This window comes from Zosterops lateralis (assembly GCF_965231275.1).
Source record: "Zosterops lateralis genome assembly, chromosome: 1".
Lineage (NCBI taxonomy): Eukaryota > Metazoa > Chordata > Aves > Passeriformes > Zosteropidae > Zosterops > Zosterops lateralis.
Window position 1 is genome coordinate 37031218 of NC_139762.1, and position 25454 is coordinate 37056671.

At 35.7% G+C, this 25454-nt stretch overlaps 1 protein-coding gene across 1 annotated transcript in view; it reads left to right on the top strand.

The window, feature by feature from the left end:
- Window positions 1-25454, top strand: part of PLCL2 (phospholipase C like 2) — a gene marked incomplete at its 5' end in the record, with an annotated part of 97472 nt that overhangs the window by 49289 nt on the left and 22729 nt on the right. Inside the window, 3 exons of the mRNA XM_083862672.1 lie at window positions 3629-6115; window positions 9468-9671; window positions 23933-24008. Coding sequence (XP_083718798.1) covers window positions 3629-6115; window positions 9468-9671; window positions 23933-24008 — 2767 coding nt within the window. The remainder of the gene's footprint in view (window positions 1-3628; window positions 6116-9467; window positions 9672-23932; window positions 24009-25454) is intronic.

The following is a 25454-nucleotide window of genomic DNA, read 5'->3' on the forward strand; positions in this document are numbered from 1 at the left end:
CTCAATGTCTGATTCAAGATTCTCTGTTGTCTCCAGAATTCTATTTTGTGGATAGTGCTGTCTTATCACACAGCAATTTCTTTGTTGGTACCTTGAGAGGAATAAAAAAAAGTTATCATGGATATATTCTTCTCTCCTTGTGCTTTTAATCCATTTTCTCCAGCTGTGTCTGTCTCTTAAGTGCCACAGGTGACAGCTGGGATTATTTCTGTTTTTTAAACTGCTAGATGCTTTGCTTTCTGTTGCTAGGATCTCCTGGATAAGCTAAACTCTTTGTGTGGTTGCTTGTAGTGATTATGAGCAATGTTGCCAAACAGTTTTGTCTGTGGTCTTGTCTATTCCTCAAAACGTCTTGCAGGTGACCTTGGCTGGGGCATGAATAGTATAAGGAAATGTATTGATGAGGTGGTTGTTCTGGTTTCAGTAATTAAGTCTTATGAAGCACAGTCAGTCTTTAGGGGAAATCCTGTAATGATGACAGGACATGTTATAAACTGAAGATTGACATGGTCTGCATTGTGTGAGAGATCCTAGAATGACTGAAAGTTGTTTCAGCACAAAATTTGTAGCTGCTGCCTTGGACTGAATTATGTATCTGCACTACAGAGTCAGTGTCACTTTGAGCATGTTCTACAGCAAGAACCTTGTAAGTCTCATGAATGCCAAGAAATCACTCCTGTGTTTGTTCAGATATGTGCAGTTTTTTGATGTGCCATTCTTTTTGATTCAAGGCAGACCTAAGGCCATGAGAGACTTGACCCAGTTCGTGAATGCCACCTCACTTTTGGGGTGAAATCCTCCACATCTTACAGCAGAATAAATCTGTCTCCTCCATGCCAGACTATTGCCAAGGCTTACAAATGAGTTTCACACAGTTTGTGCTCTGTGCTCTATTCAATTGCATTCTCAGCTTGTGGAGTGAGATTTTCTTGTGTGTGTCTTTTCAGACAAGTGGGTGGTTCAGACAGGTGAATACTTCTCAGTAATATCTTTGGTAAAATATCCTTGAAGTTACTCTGATCACACCAATTGATCATGACTGCCATGTTTCTGTCAGGATGGGGACTTGGACAGGCAATCTGGTAGTTCAGGATTATTGATCTCTGGTGAAGCAAAACCTTATGAAGGGTTTTGGAGCTCAGAATGGTTTCATAGTATTTCACACTGTGGTGCTGGCTTTATATAATCTGTGTGGTTAGAATTTTACCCTCCAAAAATGAAGAGTACTGCTGAACTGGCTGCATATTCATCTGGCAGGGAGGCAAAATAATCTATCTTCCTTCACCAGGTGATATATTGAATTGTACCTCTGATCCACATGCATGGACTCCAGTTCAAACTTTAAGTAGCCAGAGCTGGCAATGGAATTGCCTTGAGATGGGCTTGTTTACATTTGGTGACTTGGATCAGATACAGTCCTGAGCATAGAGAAAGGTGTAGACCTTTCTGCTGATCATGGTCAGGCAACGTAACACTTGCTGGGTCTTGATGGTTCTGGTGTCACGAGGTTATCTATCAGCTGTCTCTCACTCAACAGTTTGAGGAAGGTCTGTGACTGAGAAATCTGGAGCATTAAGGAGTTTCAAAATGCTTAATTCCAAGCCCTGAAGTACCAGGCAGAAATGTCATTGCTCATTTATGCGGGACTGTCTTTTGCCACTTTTTCATTTAGGAGACATAAATAGGTAGACAAACAAGCTAGGCTAAAAATAGAACAAAAACTTCTGTAAACAAAAATCACACTTGAATTTTTTTTTTTAAAGTTAAGGAAATTTGCTGTTGTTTGAAAACAATCCTTATGCCTAAACTACATGTAATGAGATTCCGAGAGTCAACCCTGTGCAGTATCCATTGCAGGTGTTTGATCTGCAGTTGGGAATGAAGCAGTCCTCTGCAGGGTTATTCGCTTTTACTGGTCTCTTGAGAATTTGAACAAAGCAAATTCTGCTGTCATTAAAAGTGCAAGAATAGTATGGTTGATTAATTTTCTCAAACATGGAACGGCAAATATAAAGACTGCTCACTTTACTAATCATTGTTTTCAATGAAAGACTTCTCAGATGTTTATAAACTAAATTACAAAACCAGGACTCTGCATTTTTAATTTAATGAAATTAAACATACAGCACATGTGCACTGAGCTTGAAATGAAGTTTGTAATGGATGGGTTTTATTTGAACATCTGTTCAGCACAGCAATCGTTAAAAATTTTCTTTCACTTTCCTTTCTGCCATTTAAGCAATGCTGATTTGCACTGGAACATAGTTCAAATGGAAAACTATTTCAGAGAATATAAACTTTTTTTTTTTTTAAATAAAGCTGGAGAAGTAATTTTTTGCACTGTGCTGGTAATAAGAAGAACACTTCTAATTAAGGTATCTAATATAAAAATATTCTTAATGTGTTATTTCAGACTAAAGTTACCTTCTCAAGACACATTGCTTTCAGAAAAAAAAAATCCTAACATTTTTCAGTCTCAGAAAATGCAGATAATGAAAACACACAAATTTCTAAAATTCTTAAGTTCTTATGAAATTGATTGTACTTATGTCATGTGTTGCTAATTTATTTGCACTTGTTTTAATTAATACAAATGGATACAATAAAGGTAGCTTAATTACCTTTCCCTTCCTTTTTTATGCTTATATATCCTTATATACCTAAGCTTTCTCTAGTAGAACAAGACCTCTGGGTGATCTCATTGCTTTAAGAGCAATGGTGAATCACTTTTGCTTCCCTTCCTGACCAGATCTTCTATTCAAGTTCTTTCTAATGACACAAAGGTTCTTCAGAAACAGTTAAACTTCAACCATCTCAGAAGTTCCTTTCTGAGTCACTGCTGTATTTTCTGAAACTCAGAACTTGCAGAGCTACATCTGCTCCAGTCCTGTTCCTTGTGCTTCAGTGCAGCTTCTTTAGACTGTCATGGGTATTTTACTGCTAAGAGGAGGGATGTGTGAGTGCTCTGGGCAGCCTGCAGGAAGAACGTGAATGGGTGCACTGGTGAAGGAAGCTTTGCATAAAGAAGTGCTGTTAATGTCCTGTATGCTTAGATTAGGGCCATGTCCTATGGATTTTATGTAGTTAGGGCCATGTCCTATGGATTTTATATAATTAATTGTGTATTAATATTTCTCTGGTGTTCACAAGGACCTTGTCAGCATGGTATTAAAGCATTATATTCTGTACTGACAAGTTTGGCAAGTATCTGTAGGACTGTATAAGGACTCAGAGAAAAGCTTGCTTCCTACTGCCTTGACTTTAGAACCTGTTCTCTCTCTAAGTAGGGTACAACTCATAAAATAAAATGCACATACGTATATACAATAATACAGCATTATTATTTTGTTAGCATTCAAAACTTGTTTTTTAAAAATTTTGTGTCCATCAAAAGTACTAAAAATAAACTCTGGAAGATTACTTATTGAAGCAAGAGCAAATATTAAGGCATTATTAATATTTTCATTGTGATGGTGCCAGTGGGAATTTCCATCTTACTGGTCGTCATGCAGACTTTATCAAACTACTTGATGAACTTTCAGTTTTAAGTTAGAAACCTATTTCAATGTTGAGCAAAATCGTACTGATAGATCATTTTTTTCTTCCCCCTGCCCCCTTGTTTTACCAGGATGGTACGAAACAGAAGCGAGAAAGGAAGAAGACCGTGTCCTTCAGCAGCATGCCCACAGAGAAGAAGATCAGCAGTGCAAGCGACTGCATCAACGCCATGGTGGAAGGCTCTGAGCTCAAAAAGGTCCGGTCCAACTCCAGGGTGTATCACCGATACTTCCTTTTGGATGCTGATATGCAGTCTCTGCGCTGGGAGCCTTCGAAAAAGGATTCTGAAAAAGCAAAGATTGATATCAAATCGATCAAAGAAGTGAGAACGGGAAAAAATACGGATATCTTTCGCAGTAATGGGATCTATGACCAGATATCGGAAGACTGTGCATTTTCAATTATATATGGTGAAAATTATGAGTCACTAGATCTGGTTGCTAACTCAGCAGACGTTGCAAATATTTGGGTTACTGGCTTAAGATACCTGATTTCTTATGGAAAACATACTTTAGATATGCTAGGGACTACTCAAGATAATATGCGGACTTCGTGGCTGTCACAAATGTTCAGTGAATCAGATGTGGATAATTTGGGACATATACCCCTATGTAATGCTGTACAATTTATAAAGGACTTAAACCCTGGTTTAAAAACTAATAAAATTGAATTAAAATTCAAGGAGTTACATAGATCCAGGGAAAAAACTGGTACTGAAGTAACAAAAGAAGAATTTATTGAAGTTTTTCATGAGCTTTGTACCAGACCTGAAATCTATTTCCTGTTAGTTCAGTTTTCAAGCAATAAAGAATTTCTAGATACCAAGGACCTCATGATGTTTTTGGAAGCAGAGCAGGGTATGGCACAGGTCACAGAAGAAATAAGCCTTGAAATTATTCAGAAATATGAGCCAGCCAAAGAGGGCCAGGAGAAGGGTTGTCTTTCTATAGATGGGTTTACGAATTACCTTACTTCACCAGACTGCCACATATTTGATCCAGAGCATAAAAAAGTTTGTCAAGATATGAAACAACCTTTATCTCATTATTTTATAAACTCATCTCACAATACATACTTGATAGAGGATCAGTTTCGAGGGCCTTCTGACATCACGGGTTACATTCGTGCTCTAAAAATGGGGTGTCGAAGTGTTGAACTGGATGTGTGGGATGGTCCAGATAATGAGCCTGTGATTTACACAGGGCATACAATGACATCGCAAATTGTCTTCCGTAGCGTGATTGACATTATTAACAAGTATGCCTTTTTTGCTTCAGAATACCCTCTTATTTTGTGTTTAGAAAATCATTGTTCTATTAAGCAGCAGAAGGTGATGGTACAGCACATGAAGAAAATTTTAGGGGACAAACTACATACGCAGTCTCCAAACATTGAAGAGTCTTATCTTCCATCACCGGAATCACTAAAAGGGAAAATACTAATTAAAGCAAAGAAGCTTTCTGCTAATTGTTCTGGACTAGAGGGAGATGTTACAGATGAAGATGAAGGAGCAGAAATGTCACAGAGAGTGGCGAAAGAGGGGGTGGAACAGCAAAACTCAGTGACAGGGAAACGATTCCAGCTCTGCAAAGATCTCTCTGAGTTGGTAAGCATATGTAAATCAGTTCAGTTCAAAGAGTTTCAAGTTTCATTTCAGCTCCAGAAGTACTGGGAAGTGTGCTCTTTTAACGAAGTGCTTGCTAGCAAATATGCCAATGAAAACCCAGGAGACTTTGTAAATTATAACAAGCGTTTTCTTGCGAGGGTTTTCCCCAGTCCCATGAGGATTGACTCTAGTAACATGAATCCCCAAGACTTTTGGAAATGTGGTTGTCAGATAGTAGCAATGAACTTTCAAACGCCTGGCTTAATGATGGACCTTAACATCGGTTGGTTTCGACAAAATGGGAACTGTGGCTATGTCCTTCGTCCTGCCATCATGAGAGAAGAAGTTTCCTTCTTTAGTGCAAATACAAAAGACACCGTGCCTGGAGTTTCGCCTCAGCTGCTTCATATTAAAATCATTAGTGGGCAAAACTTCCCTAAACCCAAAGGATCAGGTGCCAAAGGTGATGTTGTGGATCCTTATGTCTATGTTGAAATACATGGAATCCCTGCTGACTGTGCTGAGCAAAGGACGAAAACTATGCATCAGAATGGGGATAATCCAATTTTTGATGAGAGCTTTGAATTTCAAATAAATTTACCAGAGCTAGCTATGGTGCGTTTCGTAGTTCTGGATGATGATTACATTGGGGACGAGTTTATTGGGCAATACACTATTCCCTTTGAGTGTCTCCAGACTGGGTATCGGCACGTTCCTCTGCAGTCATTGACTGGTGAAAGTTTAGCTCATGCTTCCTTGTTTGTGCATGTGGCCATTACTAATCGAAGGGGTGGTGGGAAACCTCATAAGAGGGGCCTCTCTGTGAGGAAGGGCAAGAAATCCAGGGAATATGCTTCTATGAGAACATTATGGATTAAAGCAATAGATGAAGTATTCAAGAATGCCCTCCAACCTATTCGGGATGCTACGGATTTGAGAGAAAATATGCAGGTACAGTTTTATAATCAATTTATTGGTTCATATGTGTACCTTTGTATTATGATGCATATGTAACACCAGCTTTTTTAAGTGTCCTGTATGTTGAACTGTTTGAGTCTCATTCTGACCAACTCTAAGAATGGATCATGTCAGAGCAGTCTTTTAGGCCTCCTGATGAAACTTTGCATGCACACGTGTATTTTGTTGAATATGAACCGGAAATATGACTCCAGTGCTAGGACTCAACCCTGTTGACTCATCCTATGTCTTTGAACGAATACTAGAAATACACTAGAAGAAACTATGGCAATATTTTAGTTAAAAAAATTAAGTAGAAGTGTGGGAAGAATATTCAACAGATTGGAAAGGGAGGCTTTAATGCTTATCAGAGACCTTACTTGTATGTCTAAAAATGTTAACAGTTTCACCAAAGTTATGTTTTTTCTTTCGTCTCAAATTGAAGGTAATACTTTAAAGAAAGTTCCATTTGCTTTCCATGATTCTTCCTAGTTATGTTAGAAATACATGGCATTAGCACTAAGGTATTAGAGGGCATCTTATAGAAGTTGTCCTACTTTAAATTTCATGTTAGTAAACACATTGAATTTAGGGAAAAAGTGCAGTCTAAAGTGCTTTGTTTTGTGAAAGCCAAGAGATCTCACTTCAAAAAGTGTTACTTGCAGATTCCAGGTAAATAACCCCTTTTAGAAATGTAATAAATTTGAGTTTTAAAGTTACATTCCATTTAGTAAAACTTTTAACTATTTATGTACTTCCGATGGAATACTAGCAGTGATCAACAAAATTGAGAATCATAATTTCAAATGGACAGACCTATCAAATCCTCTTGGTGTTATACAGTTTTAAGGAAAAAGACATTAAAGGAAATGTCTGAAACCTGATTTTGGATTTTAAAGGCACATCAGTGTATATGAATTTCTTTAATGAATAATCTTACATTAAAGATATTCTAATAGTAATATAATTTTAAAGCTAATTTTACATGAAAGAAGAAATTAGTACATCATTATGCAGCTCTCCCTTTCCACTTGGTATATAAATTCACTCTTTTAAAAGATAATTAAAAAAAATACAGAGATGATACTTTGACTCATAAACGTTTCAAACTACAGGCTGCGTGTAAAATGGACTTTACCTGTAGTTAACCTATTGAAGGCTAGAATTCTATCATATGAAGAATACTGTATTTTAAGATACTTTTCAAGGAAGAACTGAGCTGAGGAAGCAGTGAAAACTTAGAATTTTGTGTAGCTACATTAAACTCCTGAATGTGCATGCTGCGTTATGCACAGTATAATGATACAATCAAAAACAGATTGTACAGTAGGGTTTCTTTGAACATGAGATATTAGAAGATGTTTTATGTATTGTCAGTTTGAAAGATGTACTATCATCTACATTTATCATTATGTCAAAATGCGATTGAGAAGTTATTTTCGGCATATGAGGGAAGATTAGTTTTTCTTAACTTTGCTAACAGATTATATAATGGGCACAATTTAAACTGTGTGAGTTTTTACAGCTAATGAAAGCAAATAAACAACTCAATTAAAATAAGTATCAATTTATGTCAGGGAATGTGAGATTTGTTTAATTTCTATATTACTGAAATTTTGTGTTATAAATTGTAATGGTTTTCATGACCATTATATCCTCATAATATCCTCAGAAGCCAGATTATAAAGGGCAAAGTTGGTTAGTTTGATTTTTTAATATAGGATGGAATTAGAGGAAAAAAGAAAATGTGCAGCAGGAAGTTTAGTAGTTCCTCTAAATCTGTATAAGAATAGCCGTTTTTGTTTCTTTTCTTCCTATATTACCATGACAAAAGCTGATGTCATAACTTGTTATGTATTAATCACTGATAAAAGTATAATATGGGTGATTGAACTGGATGTTATGCTACATGTTTATGTTACTTAACAATATGAGGAATAGTCTCTGGATATAGAGTTGAAAGTCCGAAGGTAAGATTTATAGTAGTAGTACATGTTAGTCCTGTCCTGCCTGTCATTAATGAATATATACAATCCCTGGGTCCTCGTTAACCTCTTTGTAAAATGGTTGTTCATAATGGCTTATCCGTGGTACTTATCTCAAGCAAAATCTGTTTGAATGGATTTCCCAATGTCTGTCTCTTGAGCTGTGTAATTATTGTGTCATTGAAGTGTACATCAGTTGATAAAAGAAATTTCTGTTTCCTGGGCATTTAGTAAAAGTACACTCTAAGTGACTGGGTAGGTGCAATTTAGTGTTCACATAATTTTGCATGAATATGCTGTACATACATATTTGGAAATCTGCTTTGGTATTTTGTCTGATAAAGGGACAGCAAAATATTTCACATTTGATTCCTGTTTGAGTTAAGGTTGGCATTATGTCTTTCTAGGAGACATGTCCACAAATGAATCCTACCATGCCAGCACGATGAGAAGTGATTTGAATTAAAATGAAAATTTGTACCAGATACTCTGCCTGGGTGTGACATGAGAGAAAGGAGCACTGAGCACATTTGTAACTTAAATAGACCATGTTTTTGTTTATATTTCCTACAGGAACACAAACTCCAGACCTGCCATAGATTACCAGTTCTCAATTGGTACAAAAATCCTAAATTCTGTACAGTGCTGGCAATGTTCCCGTCATGGAATGTCAGTGGCTATTTGGAATCACACTATATTTCCAGTGCTGTAAACTTTCTTTAAGTTCGAACTTATGGCTTTATATTCTATCATACTGGATATAAAATATGACTGTAAGAAATCTTAGGGAATAGTACATAGCCAGTATTTAGGTTAAAGTACATAAAAAAATTCACTTAAGTGTGACTCTATGATAGGAATACATCAATAGTAGAATGCTGGGTTTGTGAATCACACCAAATGGGAGCCTACAGATCCACAGCACATCTGGAGTGTAGTTACAAATGTGATGAATTCCTCCTTCTACTTCACTTTGCTCAACTGGTACATTCAGCATCTAATATTTTTTTTTCTCTTGGTGGCATTTAAAAAATGTCTTAAAATTTTTCAAAATATATAACCACTATGTTTTAGAACCTGTTTATTCCCAGAGTTAATTTTAGCCATGATAGAGAGGAGATAGACTTGTTCTAAATAGATGGGGTTTTTTCCTTCTGTGGCATGTACTGCATTCCTTGAATTTTTAAAGTTTTTGTAAAATGTATGTGTAATATTTGGTTGGTTTCAAAAATGCCAGTTCTTCAGGGAAAAGCTGTGGTAATTGTAGCTCAAGTATAACAGTAAAGTATTTTATCCTGAAATAACAAGACTTTAAATTTCATAATTAACTGTAGAGGAAACTCTTTCTTTCCTTTTTGCAGAATGCAGTAGTTTCATTCAAAGAATTATGTGGCCTCTCTCCTGTAGCAAATCTTATGCAGTGCATTTTGGCAGTGTCTATGCACTTGGTTGGGCCTGATAATACACCTTTGGTAGTAATGAATCTCAGTGATCAGTATCCAGCTATGGAGCTCCAAGGGATTGTTCCAGAAGTCTTGAAAAAGATTGTAACAGCATATGAAATGGTGAGTAGTTTTTTATGGTTGTCATATACTGTCTGTTTGAAAGACTTTTAAAATATATATGTAATATACCGTGCCTGTTTCAAAAGTAATTTTAACCTGTGACTTCCTATTTCGTGCTTCATTACTTGTGCTTGAAAGTTATTCCCATGAATGTACAGCAATTGGTAGTATTTTCCTGCAGAGTAAAACATAGACATTATTAATATACTGCATGTAAACACGTTTGTACACTTCAGAAGGTAAAGTGGTTAAAATCAAGAGGATTTAACATGAAGAAGAGGATGTATTGATTTACCTGTTTTTCAGTGGTTTGAAACTTACTGTATATCTATAAACCTCTTACTACTTTACATTTTCCACTTTGCGGACCTTGGTTTACTTTGGCTTTGGCTCAACATAGAATACAAAAACATCAGGCACTACTTTTAGATATAATAGTTTCATAAGCACTTTGGCATGTAAAAATCTACACGTGCTCTTTTAGTTTCCTTTTCTCTATTTTTCATCTTACAGATGTCATTTGATTAGCCATTTTTACACATGTGAGTGGCTGTAATGTTCACTTCAGACATTATGTTTCAATAAATACATATATTTTATCTTTAGAGACTGGAAATTAAACATGTCGGCAAGAAAAAAGGAAGGAAGAACTAATACACCAATAAATACCAATTTATATCTGCTTTGCATTAATTTGAAATGTGGAAAAAAGATGCAGAAGAGTGTGATTTGAAATGTCTTCCTTACTTCCACTGACATAATCTGGTGGAGTGTAATTATTCATTTATGTAATGTTTTCTTTCACGTGATGATAATTTTGCAATTATTTTGTGTGCTAAAATAAAAATGCTCACCTGGCAGCATCAAGTCACTTGCAAGAAAAAAAAAATGGAGAAAAACTGATCAGTATCCTAGTTTCATATGTATCTTGTAAACTGCTTTCTAAAGAAAAAGTAGGTTTAGAATTATGCTAAACCAAAGTCAAAAAACTGCTCATTGATAATTAGCAATTTAGGCAGAGCTTATGTAGTTCAGTGGTGCCGTAAATACAACAAAATCTGGTTGGAATGATAGCACAGCTACAAGAAGATAGTGTATATCCTCTTAGTGGTGGCTTGCAGGGTATCACTATAATTAGGATGTAAACAAGCCTGAGTGTTGGGATTACAGCTGCAACATGTAAAGACATTCTGTTTTCTTGATAGAGATGTCTCTACCTGCAGTTGGTTCTGATGTGGTGGTGCAGCTTTTTAGCTATTAAGCTATTCTAGGTACTTAAAATCTTAGTTCTAAATCTGGAATAAATTTTTAATTTGAATATAACTTAGACAAAGGTGGCTTTTGACTCCAGAAATCTTTCCAATCTAAGTTTGAGTTGCTTTTTATCTCACATATGCTTTTTCCCACAAGTATCTTATATTCTATACATGATTTGAATATTTCTGTACTTGAGAAGTGTATACTTTACTTATACATGTTGTAAAAGTAATAGAACATTTTTTTTACTGGCAAAAAAAGCATTTTTCCATCTTCTTGTCCCTCAAATATAAATACTCGCTTTCAAACAAAGAGTATGATAATGCTTCTAGCTCTAAATGATATTGAAGATAAGTAAATTTAAGGTTACTTTAATCAAATAAAAGTTATAAGTTAAAATAATGAGATGCATTTCAATTTGTGACATTTGGGTTTTGCCAATACTCTGTTCAGTTTGACAAAAGATTTTAGGCAATTAAAATCTGTAGGGTATGCTAGAAAGTAAAGTCAGCCATGGGAGACATATTCCCATGCTCTTATTTCTGAAAGCACATTGTGAAACAGTGGGAGACATCTGTATCATCCTTTCCTCAAAGAGAGAAGAAATGTGACACTGTTTAGTTCATATATTGGTATTTGCTGCAGTGGCAGATGTTTCAAGTCTGACAGTTGTGTAGATTGTGGGGGGGGCTGTATGATTTTGGTGTATATTAATATAATGAGCCCTCAAAGGGACAAATCTTACCTTATTAGTTTTGACTTGGGGATATTTTTGTCACGATTAATTAATATGTGGGTGTAAAATTCTGCTTAATAATGAGAGTTCATTATGCTGAACTGAGAAAGGGTAGATGCACTGTCAGAGTAACGATTACCTACTTGTCTTTTTCTGCTGGCTTAGGCCTCAATATAGGTCAGAATTATGTAAGTGTGTGTTTCCAGTGTGTCAAGTACTGTATAAAATCATGTGGACAACAAAAATAGAGTTCAATGTTTATGAAACAAACCTTGATTGTATCATAAATGCATGTGTAGGCTGTCACTACCTTGTTTGTCCTCTCAATGTGGCACATGTAATGGCATTTTCAAAGTGTGATTATTTCAGGTTTATTATATTTTTAGCTGATGAAGCTGTGTCAGAAATACTCTCTTTTCCATAAAATGACAATAAGCATAGAAAATAGTATTCAAGATTTTAATTATTCAGAATTTGTTTACATTGGGAGAGCTTGAAGGACTTGTTGCTCTGTCAAGTGAGAAAGGATGCAAGACCTTAATAGCAGGACAGTCAGTCCACCTTGAAATAATTGCAAATAAGTGCGATACTGCAGGGGCACATGGAAAGGAAGGAGTATCTTCATTGTCACATGGGTTTTATTAAAGAAACAATGAGGTAAATGATAAAAAAATAGTGTATCAGTAGATACTTTGGGTTTTATCTTTAAACAAATATCACATAGTGCTTTCTTAAATTGTCTGCATTCACTGCTATGTTAATGGAGGAGCTGTTAAGTGGTCAAGGCTAGTAGTAGTCATGAGTTGAAAAACCCTCCTATCCATGTGATAGGAACTGGAGTATCTTCTTAGGATAATAACAATCAAATATAGCTAGGTGTGTATTTTTTCTTTAGCTTCTCCATGCTCCTGAGTATTTTTCACCCTACCATCTTTTCACTGTTTAACAATGTTTTATTTTTCCCTCTTGTTCATGAACTTCAGCTTCCTTTATGTGATACTTCAGCATGCACTCTGTTGGTGTCATCACACCCATCACTGATCAGTGCTGCAGACTGAAGCTTGGAGTTAAGGCAAGTGCCTCTTCCACACCATTGCATGTTTTTTTAATGTCTTATAATCTTTAAGATATAAAAGTTATACTATAGCAAGAGAAAAAAAAATTATCTCACCCTAAGTCTGCAGCATTATTCAGTGATGAATATAAAAGCACTGCAAAGATATGCTAGAGGACCATACAAGTAAAGCCAGATACTGTTGAGAACTTGACTGTCTCTGCCCTTAGTGGAAGATGAACTGTCCCATCTGCTGAGGATAAGGTTTTCTGAACTTTGCAAGCAGGCATTTATTTCTAAGAGAAAAACTAACACAGAACAGGCAGATAACTGTACCTGTGTGAAAAAGAAGTAGTGCTGCTACAAGAATTAGGATTAGATGTTATTAAATCCTAATTAGATAATGCTGCTAGTTGTGGGAGGTTTTTTTCAGTTTTTGGGGGAAGTTTCTAAAGGTTTTTTAAATTTTGAGGTGATTTTGTAATTCAGAATGTCTACAAAATGCGGTATAGGTCTATATTTGATTCAAATTAAATCAAACAAGATTAATAGATTTTGTATATACACACTAGAGAGGGACTTGGAAGCAGGTCTGTGTTTATTGGTGATGGGGTTTGTAAGATAATGAAAATGAGAGATACTAAAGTAGAGTGATGCTATTAAATTGGAAAACACCATATCATTGGGGATGAGCAGTACTACCTTATTTTTGACTCTTTATAGCTACTGACTCAATTGCAGGTGCAACCATGCAGAAGTTAACTTTATGTTACAGAGTTGGAAATTTCAGCAATGACATAAACTAAATAAATAGTCTATATTTTTAAAATAGTCTATATTTTGAACTTGAACTTGACCTTGAAGTCAAGTTCCATGGGTGTTCCATGTTACAGTTTTCCTCTTAGCATTATCTGGTTTATGAAGAAGAGAACTTAATGCTCTACACAGAAGATTGAAAAGCTGTTATTCCTTGCTTTTATACTTGAGAGCATAACTACATAAAACAGCAAAAAGATAAAGGAAGTAGTCAAAAGAACAGACATCAGAGACACTAAAGATATCACCTGGGGAGCTGGAAGTAAATATGTACCACTTATCCAAAAATACATGGGGAGAACAAAATGGAGAAAGTTCTCATGAAAAGAAGGCATCTTCCAAATAGCTGAAGTCATGTGCAAATGGGGAAGACAGGATCCACATTTAACCCTGCCATGGTTAAATAAGAAATAAAAGAAAACTGGCAGTGAAGAATTTCAAAAATTTTCTACACCGACTTAAAAATAACAGTAACCTCTTTTCTGAAAAAGCAGAAACAGAAGTCAGTCAAACATTATGCAAGATCACTAGTTGATCAATGTTTAAAACAAAGCCTCAGCTAAAGAGGCAAAACCACAATACTTAGTTTTTGCATCCATATACCTTTACAGATGAAGGTTTCACATAAAATGCTTCTTTATGAAAGACTAGAGAATTCATCTGTAAGTGAAATGTTGACAAAAGATATCGCACAGGAAAGACAAAAGACTGGAAAAATAATACACCAGAAAGAAGAGATACTTATTTAAGAGCTCTGAAAGATCTCAAGAGTTGATATATCAAAACTGTTAATTGTTGTGTATATTCTCTCACTTGAAACTGACTATCAAAGTTGTTAGTGTGGTACCACTGTTTTAAGAGATTTCCAGGGAAGATGATGAAATTACAGATCAGACAGGCTGACATCTGTACTGTGAAAATGGGTAGAAACTGTTTTGAAGAGGAAAATTAGAGGAAACATGGAGAAATGTGTCATGTTGAGGAAGAGTCAATACAGCTTTTATAAAATGAAGGGCACATTAATCCCTTGGAGTTCTTTGATGTCAAAAAGCATATAGACACAGCAGATCAGCCTGGTTAGATTTTCCAAAGCATTTGACAAAGTTTCCTTTCAAATGCTCATATTAAAATAAAGTTACCATTACATTTTTCGACTTTTAAAGTTATTATATCTTTTCTGATAGCTAAAGTGAATGTTGGACTTAAACTGGTGCTTCAGCAGGAAAAGAACTGTTAAAGACAGTGGCTTGTGTTAATTTTTGCATTAAGGGTGTGTTTTTCCAGTAAGTAGATTAGAGATAGTAGGTATCCTACAACTTTGATCTAGCTGAAGTAGCTAAGCACTCTGGAAGCTGTATGAATTAATGCTGCCCCCACATTTGCAAAGATCATTGAGGTGTGAGGTATGTAGCTGCTTAGACTTTCAACAGCTTTCTCAGTCTTAGTGGTAGATTGTTATAATGTGTGTTAAAACAGTAAATTTCAGAGTTGGCAACACAAATGCAGTATTTAAACTGTGATAATACACAGTGTCTCACTGTTTCCATTATTGGCTCTGGCTTTCTACAGTATTGCTTACTTTCATTATCAGTCTGCAGAATAGAACTGTCTTTATTTAGGTAATAAATGGATATAGTTTGGCGGTGAAGAGATCTAAGGGAAAATATACATCATTGATTGCCATTTAATATTGCAAGTAGCCCAGGTAATGGTTTTTGTCATGTTTAATAAATTATAGTAATTGTAGATCCTGTTTTTTGAGATGAATTGAAATAGTGTAGCTGTTTTGTACAATTTTGCTGATTGTGTAGCTGTTAGTCTGTTGTAAAAACTGAAAACAAAGCATTCATGGAAAATATAGGGAATAGCTAGGGAATAGCTTGGACAGTTTCTTCAGAAAGAGTTATGCTGCTTATTATCACTTTTTCCCCCCCTGTTTTATAACAGCAGGAAGGTTGTAATTATGCTTCCAAAAAAAGAGCTGCAGATGATAACCTTAGCTTATACTGGGCTTTTTCAGTCCACAAAGCAAATGTCTAATTTTCGGTACTCAAGACTCCAGTGCCAAATGTTGTAAAGTATGAGCTGTTTTGCATTGATTGAAAAGCTCTGATAATGACAATTTAATGCTTCTGTGAAGTCAAGATTTCTGCATTTCTTGTTGAGAGCATGAATGGTGAAGCTTTTTGTATCCTCTCACTAATCCCATTATGTCTAATGGCTGACTCACAGTATTCATAAGAGCATAAAATAATACAGCTACTTAGGAAGAGGAGTTCGTGTAGCTTTCTGTCCTGTTTTAATGTAGTCCAATGAAATGTTTATGGGCAAGCATAAAAATAGGTCAGATGCATAGCAACTTCTCATATGTATTCCATATTTCCAACAGGAGTTCTCTTTGTCAATAAATTTTAAATTTAGTGTTTGTCTTTTTGATTCCATCTGTGTGAAAAAAAATCTGGCTGTTAGAACTGCTACTGATAGTTCTCATTTCAGAAATAACCTATTAACTACTAATTTTTTAGTAGGTAGTTAATAGGTTATTATCTGTCTATCACACAGATGATAGATTTTTTGCTTCTTATTCAGATAGAAGATATTTTCATTTCATATGCATGTCCTTACTTGTCCACTTTTCTCATGGTTCTTTATTCTATCAGCATTAGTTTTAAAATTATGAAAATAATTTTGCTACAAAAACCAGATTATCAGGAAAGGGACAAGAAGTGACTGTTGGATTTGAAAGAGTTAGTTGTCCTTGGGTGCATAGTTTGGAAGAGAGCTGCTGATTATTATATTTACTCTGTTTTCAAACTAGTTTTTCTCATATATTGACTCATGAGGAATTAAGAACAAATAGAAGACTCTTTAATGGAGAACTTATGGACAGTTTGTTCTTCTGGTAAATTTTCTTAAACTGGGGGAAATTAATTCATTTTGGGATACTGCAGAATTAAGAACAGATGATATCCTATTTTTTTCTCAGGCCTACAAGAATTAGTTTTGGTAAGTGGATTTCATATCTTTTGATCCTGCAATGTATTATGGCATAATCTTGTCTTGCTTCTTTCTGGAGGAAAAAACCGTTTTCCATGTATGTTTTCTAGAAAATAAAACATTTCAAAAAGAAGTGAGAGAGGATAGGTAGGCTGAAAAAGTTAAACCATGAGTCTGTTCCTATGTTTTTCCCATTTAAATGGATAAACTGCCACTGTCAGGCATTACATTTTTATCATAATATGCCAGTGAATTCAGCAAGCATAATGGAAACTTCCTCTGCTTTTTTTTTTTTTTTTTTTTGGTGAGGACAGTGGCTTAAAGTCTAAAAAGAAACATAATATTTGATTATATCATAACATAAGGTATACTTGAGGGAGGTGATCCTTCCTCTCTGTTCAGTACTGCTGAGGCCACACCTGCAGTGCTGTGTCCAGTCCTGGGGAACCCAGTGCAAGGGAGGCATGCATGTGCTGAAGAGTCAAACAAAGGGCCACTAAGGTGATGGAGCATCTGTCCTACACAGAAATGCTGTGAGAGCTGGGATTGTTTGGTCTGGAGAAAAGAATGGTGAGGGGGATCTCATAAATTCATATAAATGCCTCAGGAGAGGGTGCAAAGAGGCCAGAGATGGGCTATTTTCATTGATGCCCAGTGACAGGAGAAAAGGCATAAAAAGAAAAACAGGAGGCACTGTCAGAACATCAGGTAACACCTTTTGACCCTAAGGGTGACTGAACATGGGAATAGGTTGCCCAGAGAGATTGTGGAGTCTCCAGCTTTGGAGATACTCAAAAGCCATGTGGACATGCCCCTGGGCATCCAGCCATGGTAAGTGGCCCTGCATGAGCAAGGGGATTTGGACCAGATGACCTCCTGAGGTCCCTTCTAACTATGACTCTGTGCTTCTGTGCTAAACTTATTTTCTTACATAGTTGAAGAAATACTTTCTAATTTCAACAATATATTTGCTAAAAACCTTACTGCTTTGAAGGAAATATGGTTTTATGTCATGAGTCCTCTGTGTGTAGAGAAGTAGCAACAGCTTAATTTTCTTACCTTGGTACTTTGGACTGTATTTGAATAGGAGAAAGATCAGCTTTTGTTTATAGAGCTTTGCACTTTCTGTGCAAAATCACACCTGATTTTTATCTATAATGAAGTTATTATTGAGCCAGAAAGCTCAGTTCTTTTGACTGGAGATGTCAACTTTACTAAAATTCTTTTTTACATAGTCATTTAGGTTGGAAGGCACCTCTGGAGATCATCTAACCACAACCGCTTGCTCAAAGCAGGATGAGACAGAGCAGGTTGTTGGCTGTTGAATATCACCAGAGGTGAAGATTCCACAGTCAATCTGGGTAGCCTCTTCCAGTATTTGAAGACCCAAGATTCCCCCCGAGCCTTCTCTGCTCCAGGCTGACCAGTCCCAGCCCTCTCAGCCTCTCCTCATATAAAAGATGCTCCAGTTCCTTTAATCTCTGTGGCTTTGGGCTGGACACTAGTCCATATATTTCTTGTATTGAAAAACCCCAAACTGGGATGAATGCTCCAACTGTGGCCTCAGAAGAAAGAGATTAGAAAAACTCAGCATGGATTTACAAAAGGGAAATCAGGCTTAGCCAATATGTACCCTTCTACAATGAGGTAACAGTCTTGGCAGGGCAGAGGGAAGCTGTGAATGTTTTTTCTTGGTAGAAGTCAACTTCTGTTGCTTATGGTGGTCCTGTTAGAAGTTGGATGTTTCAGAATTCTTTCAGTGTGGTGTCCACACTGTTGGAAGAATTCATTTGAGTTGTGAGGTTTGCAGTCTGATTTTACAGTACTTTCCTTTCTTATTTGCTGTAACACTGTTCTTCTCCAGTGGAAAATAAAAAGCGGCACATATGGTTTAAAACAACTCCTTATGCAGCTACAGACCAAGCTGACCATGGCAGTTGTCACTGAAAAAGACTAAGAATAGTTCTTCTGCTTGTTCCAGTGCCACAACAAAAGTGCCTTCTGGTGCCTTGACATTGAATACTGCCTGGATACAATTTATACAGACATTCAATTAGAGCTGGCCATGTTTTGTTTGAGTTCCCAGTACCTGTAATGGTTCTTGAGGGCAAAGAGTTCATAAGGAGTCCCTACTAGAGTTCCTTTCCTTGCTGTTACTGCATGGGGAAATGTTAGCAACTTCTGATCCTCACTGTGTAACACACTTTTAAAGTGGTGCAGATGCTGTGAGCAGTTTGGGATGCCCTGTGTTTGGTTTCCTATTTTTGTGAAGTGCTATTTGCTATTGGTGCTATTTGTACCAACCTGGGCTTAATAAAATGTCTGGAAAATGCAAATTACATGTTTATCACTGCTGTTAAGAGCTCCAGTTTGGCTTCTGAATACTAAAGATACATACATTTATTAGAAATGGTGTAGTTTATGATTTCAGAAATATATCTAATATGCAGAGGTTTGGATGAAAGTAGAATGTGAGGACCATTTTAATGAAAATTTGATTTATACCTGCTGTAAATATGGTTTCAGTTTTACTGTTGGAATGTAGGTCTAACAGTATTGGCAGCACATTTACAGATTCTGAAATCTACATGTGTGGTGTGCTTTTCTTGCTAAAAATAATGTTCATCTTTGGCAGTTGGAGTTCTGTCAGTGAAGGTGTTTTCTCTCGCTGAGTTTCATCAGCCAGACACAGTTTATCATTGGTTGATTTTTTCATTTTAAAATGCAGCTGATGTCTCCTTGTGTGCTACCAACCAGTTCCACATGCAGAGGAATGGGTAAATCCTGGGATTTTTGAAAGATTTCTTTCCCAAGGCCTGTGTTAAATGTGATATTTAAAATATTTACAGATGAGTTCAGTTACATATTTTCCCCAAGTTGGGGGCATAAACAGAATGTTTTATCTTCTACCAGAAGACCTATCTGTGTGAGCCTAGTAGAAATAGATCTTGTTCAAATTCAGCTGAAATTAAATAAATGGTTTCAAGTTCCATGCATGTGAGCACTTGCATTGATCTACATGGTGTTAGTTCATAGCACTTAACTCTTGCATAAAACAAAAAACTGGACAACAAACTTTGAAGCATAAAAAAATTATCCTAAAGGGTCTCTCTCTATATATATTTAATTTTAAGTAACCCTCTTAATGAGAGGGTTCTGTTCTGCTGAGAAGGAGGATTGATTTTTTTCAGTATATGAGTTTTTCATTTGGCTTGTGAGGACAGCATCATGTAAGTGATGAACTGTTAACAATGCAGTTCCATCAGTTTGAACTAACAACTGTGATTTCTAACCATCGTCATTGACTTTTAAAGATAGGAACAATAATACAGGTCTCCAATCCTCATAGAGAATACTGGACTAATCATTTAGTGTTTATTTCTGAACCCCCTTAATAATAATTTAGTTTTTGAAATATCTTTCTTGACATTTGTCCATTTGTTAGAATTGCTAGGTAAAATGCTTGCATGGTTTAACCAACAGAGTTTGAAGAATATAACAAATAGATCAAACTGTCAACCTGGCCTCTGCAAAAATGTGATGACTTCAAGGCACATGAAGTATACCATTCTGCATTTCTCATTTTCCACTGACCAACAAAAAACAGTAGGATAGTCTAGTCTGTAAAGAGTTCTGAGAAGTAATGAGACCTGAGAAGTTCTCTGGTCATGCTAAGATGGGGATGTGGTGGTGGTGTGGGAACTGAAAGGAGAGTTGAAGCAATTTCAGCATTTTATTTTATAAGTTCTATGTTTAAAATATGTTTTTGGATATTTTGAATCTTTGATTCCAGGAAAAAAGCAACACAGGTTAGAAATGTGAATCAGTATTGTAGAAGGCTTGCTAGAAAATATAGTTTACTAAACTTCATGTAATGTGTTATTTTCTTAAATATGCATGGGTAATTTGCAATACATTTTTAATGATCAAGTGATGATTGTTCCCTATTACATTTGTTTCCATTTCTCTTTCCAGATTTGTCACTGATAATATTCTAGAAAAGTTGGATGTGGTTAGAAAATACCTGCTTATTGATTGGCTTGTTCAATATAGAGTAGTTTAGTGTAGAGCAGATTCTACCTGGTCTTTCTCCTCAATTTCCACCACTAATTTCCCTTGAGATTTCCATGTCCTACTCTGCTGCAAATGTGTTTTTTCACACTGAAGCTCCTGCTTGCTCATCATTTTCTATTTCACTTTTATATCAATCAAACATATACATACTAGTATCATTTGGATTAGGCTAATTTTCTGTTTAAATATAGCCATTTTTACATAGTTGTTCCATATGCTGTGTCTACCAAAAGTCTTTCAGTCTCTGTGAATGTCTACATGAATGTTTTCATGAGGTTATAATTTTGGCTTGAACACTAGAAAGAATTCATATGTTCAAACACTCCGTAAGAGTAATTTAACAAATAACTGAATACATACTAAAAGGTGACTGTGTGGTGAAGAACAATGTAAGAATAAAATTAAAATGAACTAATACTATTACTTTATTTATCAAACACGACTAGAAGGTGACACCTACTCATGCACACAGCATACTGCTCCATTATTTTCTTAGGGAAGGACATTTGAAAATTGGGGTGTTCCATAATACTGATTGAATGGTAGTGGCAGTCAACCCCTGAATTATTGCTAGCTCAGCCGGTTTTGCTCTGCAGTGCTGTTAATCTTAAATACAGCTTTGTATGAATTTTAGAGACCAAAGATAATGCAAGTAACTGTTACTAGTCTTGGTAATATGAAAGTGGATATTAGAATAATTTCTGCTACATAAGATGCATTGCCATTTTTCTTCAGAAGTTGCAAAGAGGGCATTCCTTTTGATCTGAGGGTATTTAGCAGCTTTCCATACTGGAACTGTGAAATATGAAATTGGCACATTATTATAGATTCGTCATTGTTAGCCTGACCATGATGAAAGAACACTAATACAGTGATTAGTTTATTTTCCTTTCATCTGCAGAACTAGTAAAACTTTCTTTTTTTGTCAATACAGAGAGTAAACAAAAAAGCAGTAATGTAAGCATTTTTATTCATCTTCAAATTCTCTTAACTCTGAAAAATCAGTGCAGTGTCTCAGAGTAAGTTTTCTAATCAGCTAATACTTATTCTCCATCGCTTCTAAGTTATCTGATGTTCATGTAGGGCATATGAAGGAAGCAGAGCAGATAGAGATGTTCTGCGTTTGGAATAGGACCTAACTGAGATGACTTAGAAATTATTTTATTATACACATGGGGTCAGGAGAACAGACTAGGGCAGTTGTAATATTTCTTACAATTCCTTCAGAATAAATGCCTTGAACAGGCAGCACAGTTCTCTTTTTTTAATGGACTCCAGTCAAAAAATACTCAGGTGAAAGGACTCGTATTGATTGAGAATCCCTCTCTAGTCCTTATTAGTGTTTATTGGCATCCCAGAAAAGCCCAAGAATCATATGTACTCAGCATTTAATTTTTCAAGGTGATTTTTTTGTGCAAAAAAAACTTCTTTACAGTTTCCTTTCAGCTAGTTAGCAAAATAACATCAGTTATTGGAAATATACAGCTGACATCAGCTGTGTTTTGGTTCTCTCCATTTAAGTTCATTGCAGAAACAAATGTGTTACGTGACATACATATTGAAACAGGTAAATCCTTCCTGTCAAGCAAATTTATAGTGATCTTATTTCAATTCGTGAATTCTGTTTTAGAGACTGAATAGTAATGAAACACAGTGAAATGGGGCTCTCTCCTTGACTGATTAGGAATAGTCATTTTGCAGTGCTCCCTATGAGAGTGAAATATAGTATTTTCTTACTTAAATTGTCCTCAATTTGTTACACTTAAATAGTAATCAGCATAATTCTATTTATAGGTAGTTTTTGCTTGAGTGAAAATTGATATTTATATCCAAAGAACAATCCAGTTAAAAATGGGATAAGCTAAAGTTTTTCACTTGCAGCTTAGCAACCTGATCAAGTTATTTTTACTTCATACATTATAATTTTCATTTATTTAAAACAACCCCAACAACTGACATAATATAAATCAGGCAAAACAGATACTTTAAATAGATATTAATTGGGATGTGAGGATTAAATTATCCAGTATGATGACCTCCACATACTCTAAAGTTGCTTATTCACATGCTGTTTGTGTGTATGAACAGCCATTTGAATAAACAACTTTATGTATTTTAGAACTAAAAATTCCAGGGTTTGCATCATTTTCTTTATTGTTTCAAATCAAAATAATAGAAATAGAGCTAGAATTATTTTTAATTGCTTTGTCATTTGTTTAAACCAGATTTTTGTGCACGTGACAATTACAGAAGCCTATAGAGTCGTTTGTCTGTGCAGGTGTTTTTCCTCCTCACTTGCACACTTGTCACGATCAAAAATCTGAGACTTGCTTGCCTGCTTCTCAAAATTGATTCATGCCTTACTTGGAACAATGTTCAGGAAAACAGCCTCAATGTCATTCAGCTGGAGAAGGCTCCTTCTCATATGTGTGAAGGAAGTCATGCTTCTTACAGTAATTTTTCTCTGAGGAAGAGTGTTAGAGAGGTTTGGGCTTTTTTTCCCCTGTAACATGGACTGTTCCTCCTCATAAAAGCAAATTTTAGTCTCCTAAGGAAAAGCAAGTTCCACATGAGCACCCACGTAAGTAACATGTCAAAAATGTAGTCATTGTTTTAGTGGAGAGGAAATTGTCTGCTTGAGTGGAACTGGAGATGTCAGTGGGTAAGGTGTGAAGCAAAGTTGTTACTTCTCAGTACATACTCTAGGCTGAAAATTCTGCACAGTTCCATCTTAGTAACTGTGCATTCAGCTGGGCTTCCCTGAAAGGTTTTTTGTTTAGAAAGATCAGCTAAAGGAGTAATTTATTTTTCTTATCCTCCACTACCAGTGATTTGTTTTCCTCCATAAAGCATTGTCTCATACATATGTGCAGGTCAAGCCACAAAAGGGAAAATGTAGAGGAAAAAAAATCTGGAAAAACAGTGAAACGATGCCTAGGAAAAAGGACACACTGGGTCATGAGTGATCATCATCCTGAATGTTGGAGTGAATGAGGAAGAGGAAAATTGCATCCAAGTTATCTCACCCAAGCCACCAAAAGGGAACTGCCTGGTTGTATAATTTCCAGTTGCTTTGATAGGCAGCCAATGTGGAGTAGACATTTTGCTTCAGTATTCACAGCTCCCAGCCCAAAATTGTATTTTTTTATGCCTTTATACTACGTTTAGGGCACTGCTTCATTATAACCAGGAAATGAGTGTATTCATTACATTAAGGATACATATTAGTTTATCCATTTTGAGTTCAATTTTAAGCATCATTTACAGATTAAAAATTTTAAGTAAAAATTTAATTTTACTGATACCGATATTTTATTTTCTCTACAGATGATTCACACCATCAGGACTCTGGTTGAAAATACGGATAGCTTATATGACAAGATAGTACAGTGTCAGAAAGCAGGTAAGTACAAGCTGCTTTTAAAAAAATATTATACAAAACTTACTGTATTTTTTTTTATTTTCCAAAACTTATAATCAATATTCCACTGTACCAAAAAAAACCCCAAACCATAACAACTAAAACACAACAACCAAACAACAAAAAACCTAATTAAAAAAAATTACTGTAATTTAGGCACATTCAGTAAGAGTGAAAAGGCATTTCAAATGGTAGAAACCAAAGATTCATAGAATTACACCTTGAATTTGGAAATTGCAAGTATTTTATACATGGACAGTAGCTTGTCAGTATAGTCATTTCCACAAATAAAAACACAAGATGAAAACACAACAGGAAACCAAGAGAATGATCTTTCTTCAAACTGAAATTTCTAACCATTTGCTCCTCTTTCTCTATGTGAGAACTTTTCTTCTTTTGTTATGGTAGCCCAATGTCTTCAAGAACTTTGGTGAAGCTTGAACTGTCAGAACATTATCTTCTGATAATTATGTGACAGTAGTTCAGATGTTTGATTCCTGTATTTCTCTAGACCTGTTGGGTGGATGCCCTCTGGTTCTGTGTTGTTCCCACAAGTTCTCTGAAAGGTTTTCTGGGTCTGATAATATATTTGAAATAGATGGTGTAACTACTTCTTGACCCCTTCACAAACAGACCCTTTTTTTACATATTTTGTAACAGTTTTCTCATTTCAACACAACTGAGTTTTGACTGTTTCCTACTTGTTTTGATAGCATGTCTGACCTTGTTGTTTAAACATGTTTGTTTTCTTTTGACCTTTTAACTGTTTTATAAATAATGTTATAAATTTGCTCAAAGTGATGCATTATTTTTTGCATCAGAAACAGGAATGCTGCCAAAGACTCAGCCAAAGCATTTACAGCCATGTTTTGTATGACTCAATTGGAACAAAGCTTTTTATATACAAATACGTTTTATCTACCTGATATTGAGCACCCTGCAGCTCCCAGTATCTTCCACAATTTTCTTCCATTCTTTGATTTGCTTCAGTGCTCTCCTACAAATTCCAGTCTCTTTGTTGTTTTCCTTTTCCCCAAAAAGAAAAAAATAATACTCTTACACCCTCAACCTTCCTTTACAAACTCTCTCCTATAACAGTGGCTTCCATCTCAGAGCAGCAGCAGGAAGGCTTACCCACTCAGAATTTCTAGATCTCCCCTTGACTGATAGCACATACTCCTCAAACACTGTGAACTTCAGTCAAACCACAGACCTGAAAATTTTAAGTTGCCTTATTTACTTGAAGTTGTCAAACATAAATACCACGATTGTCAAAATATTATTTCACATATCTCATTGATAAATGCAGAGATTTACCTAAAATACTGTGGTGGTTTTGGCTGGGATGGCTATTTTTCTTCCTAGTTACAGATATGGGACTGTGTTATAGAGCTGTGCTTTAAAATGGAGCTGATAATGCAGAGATGT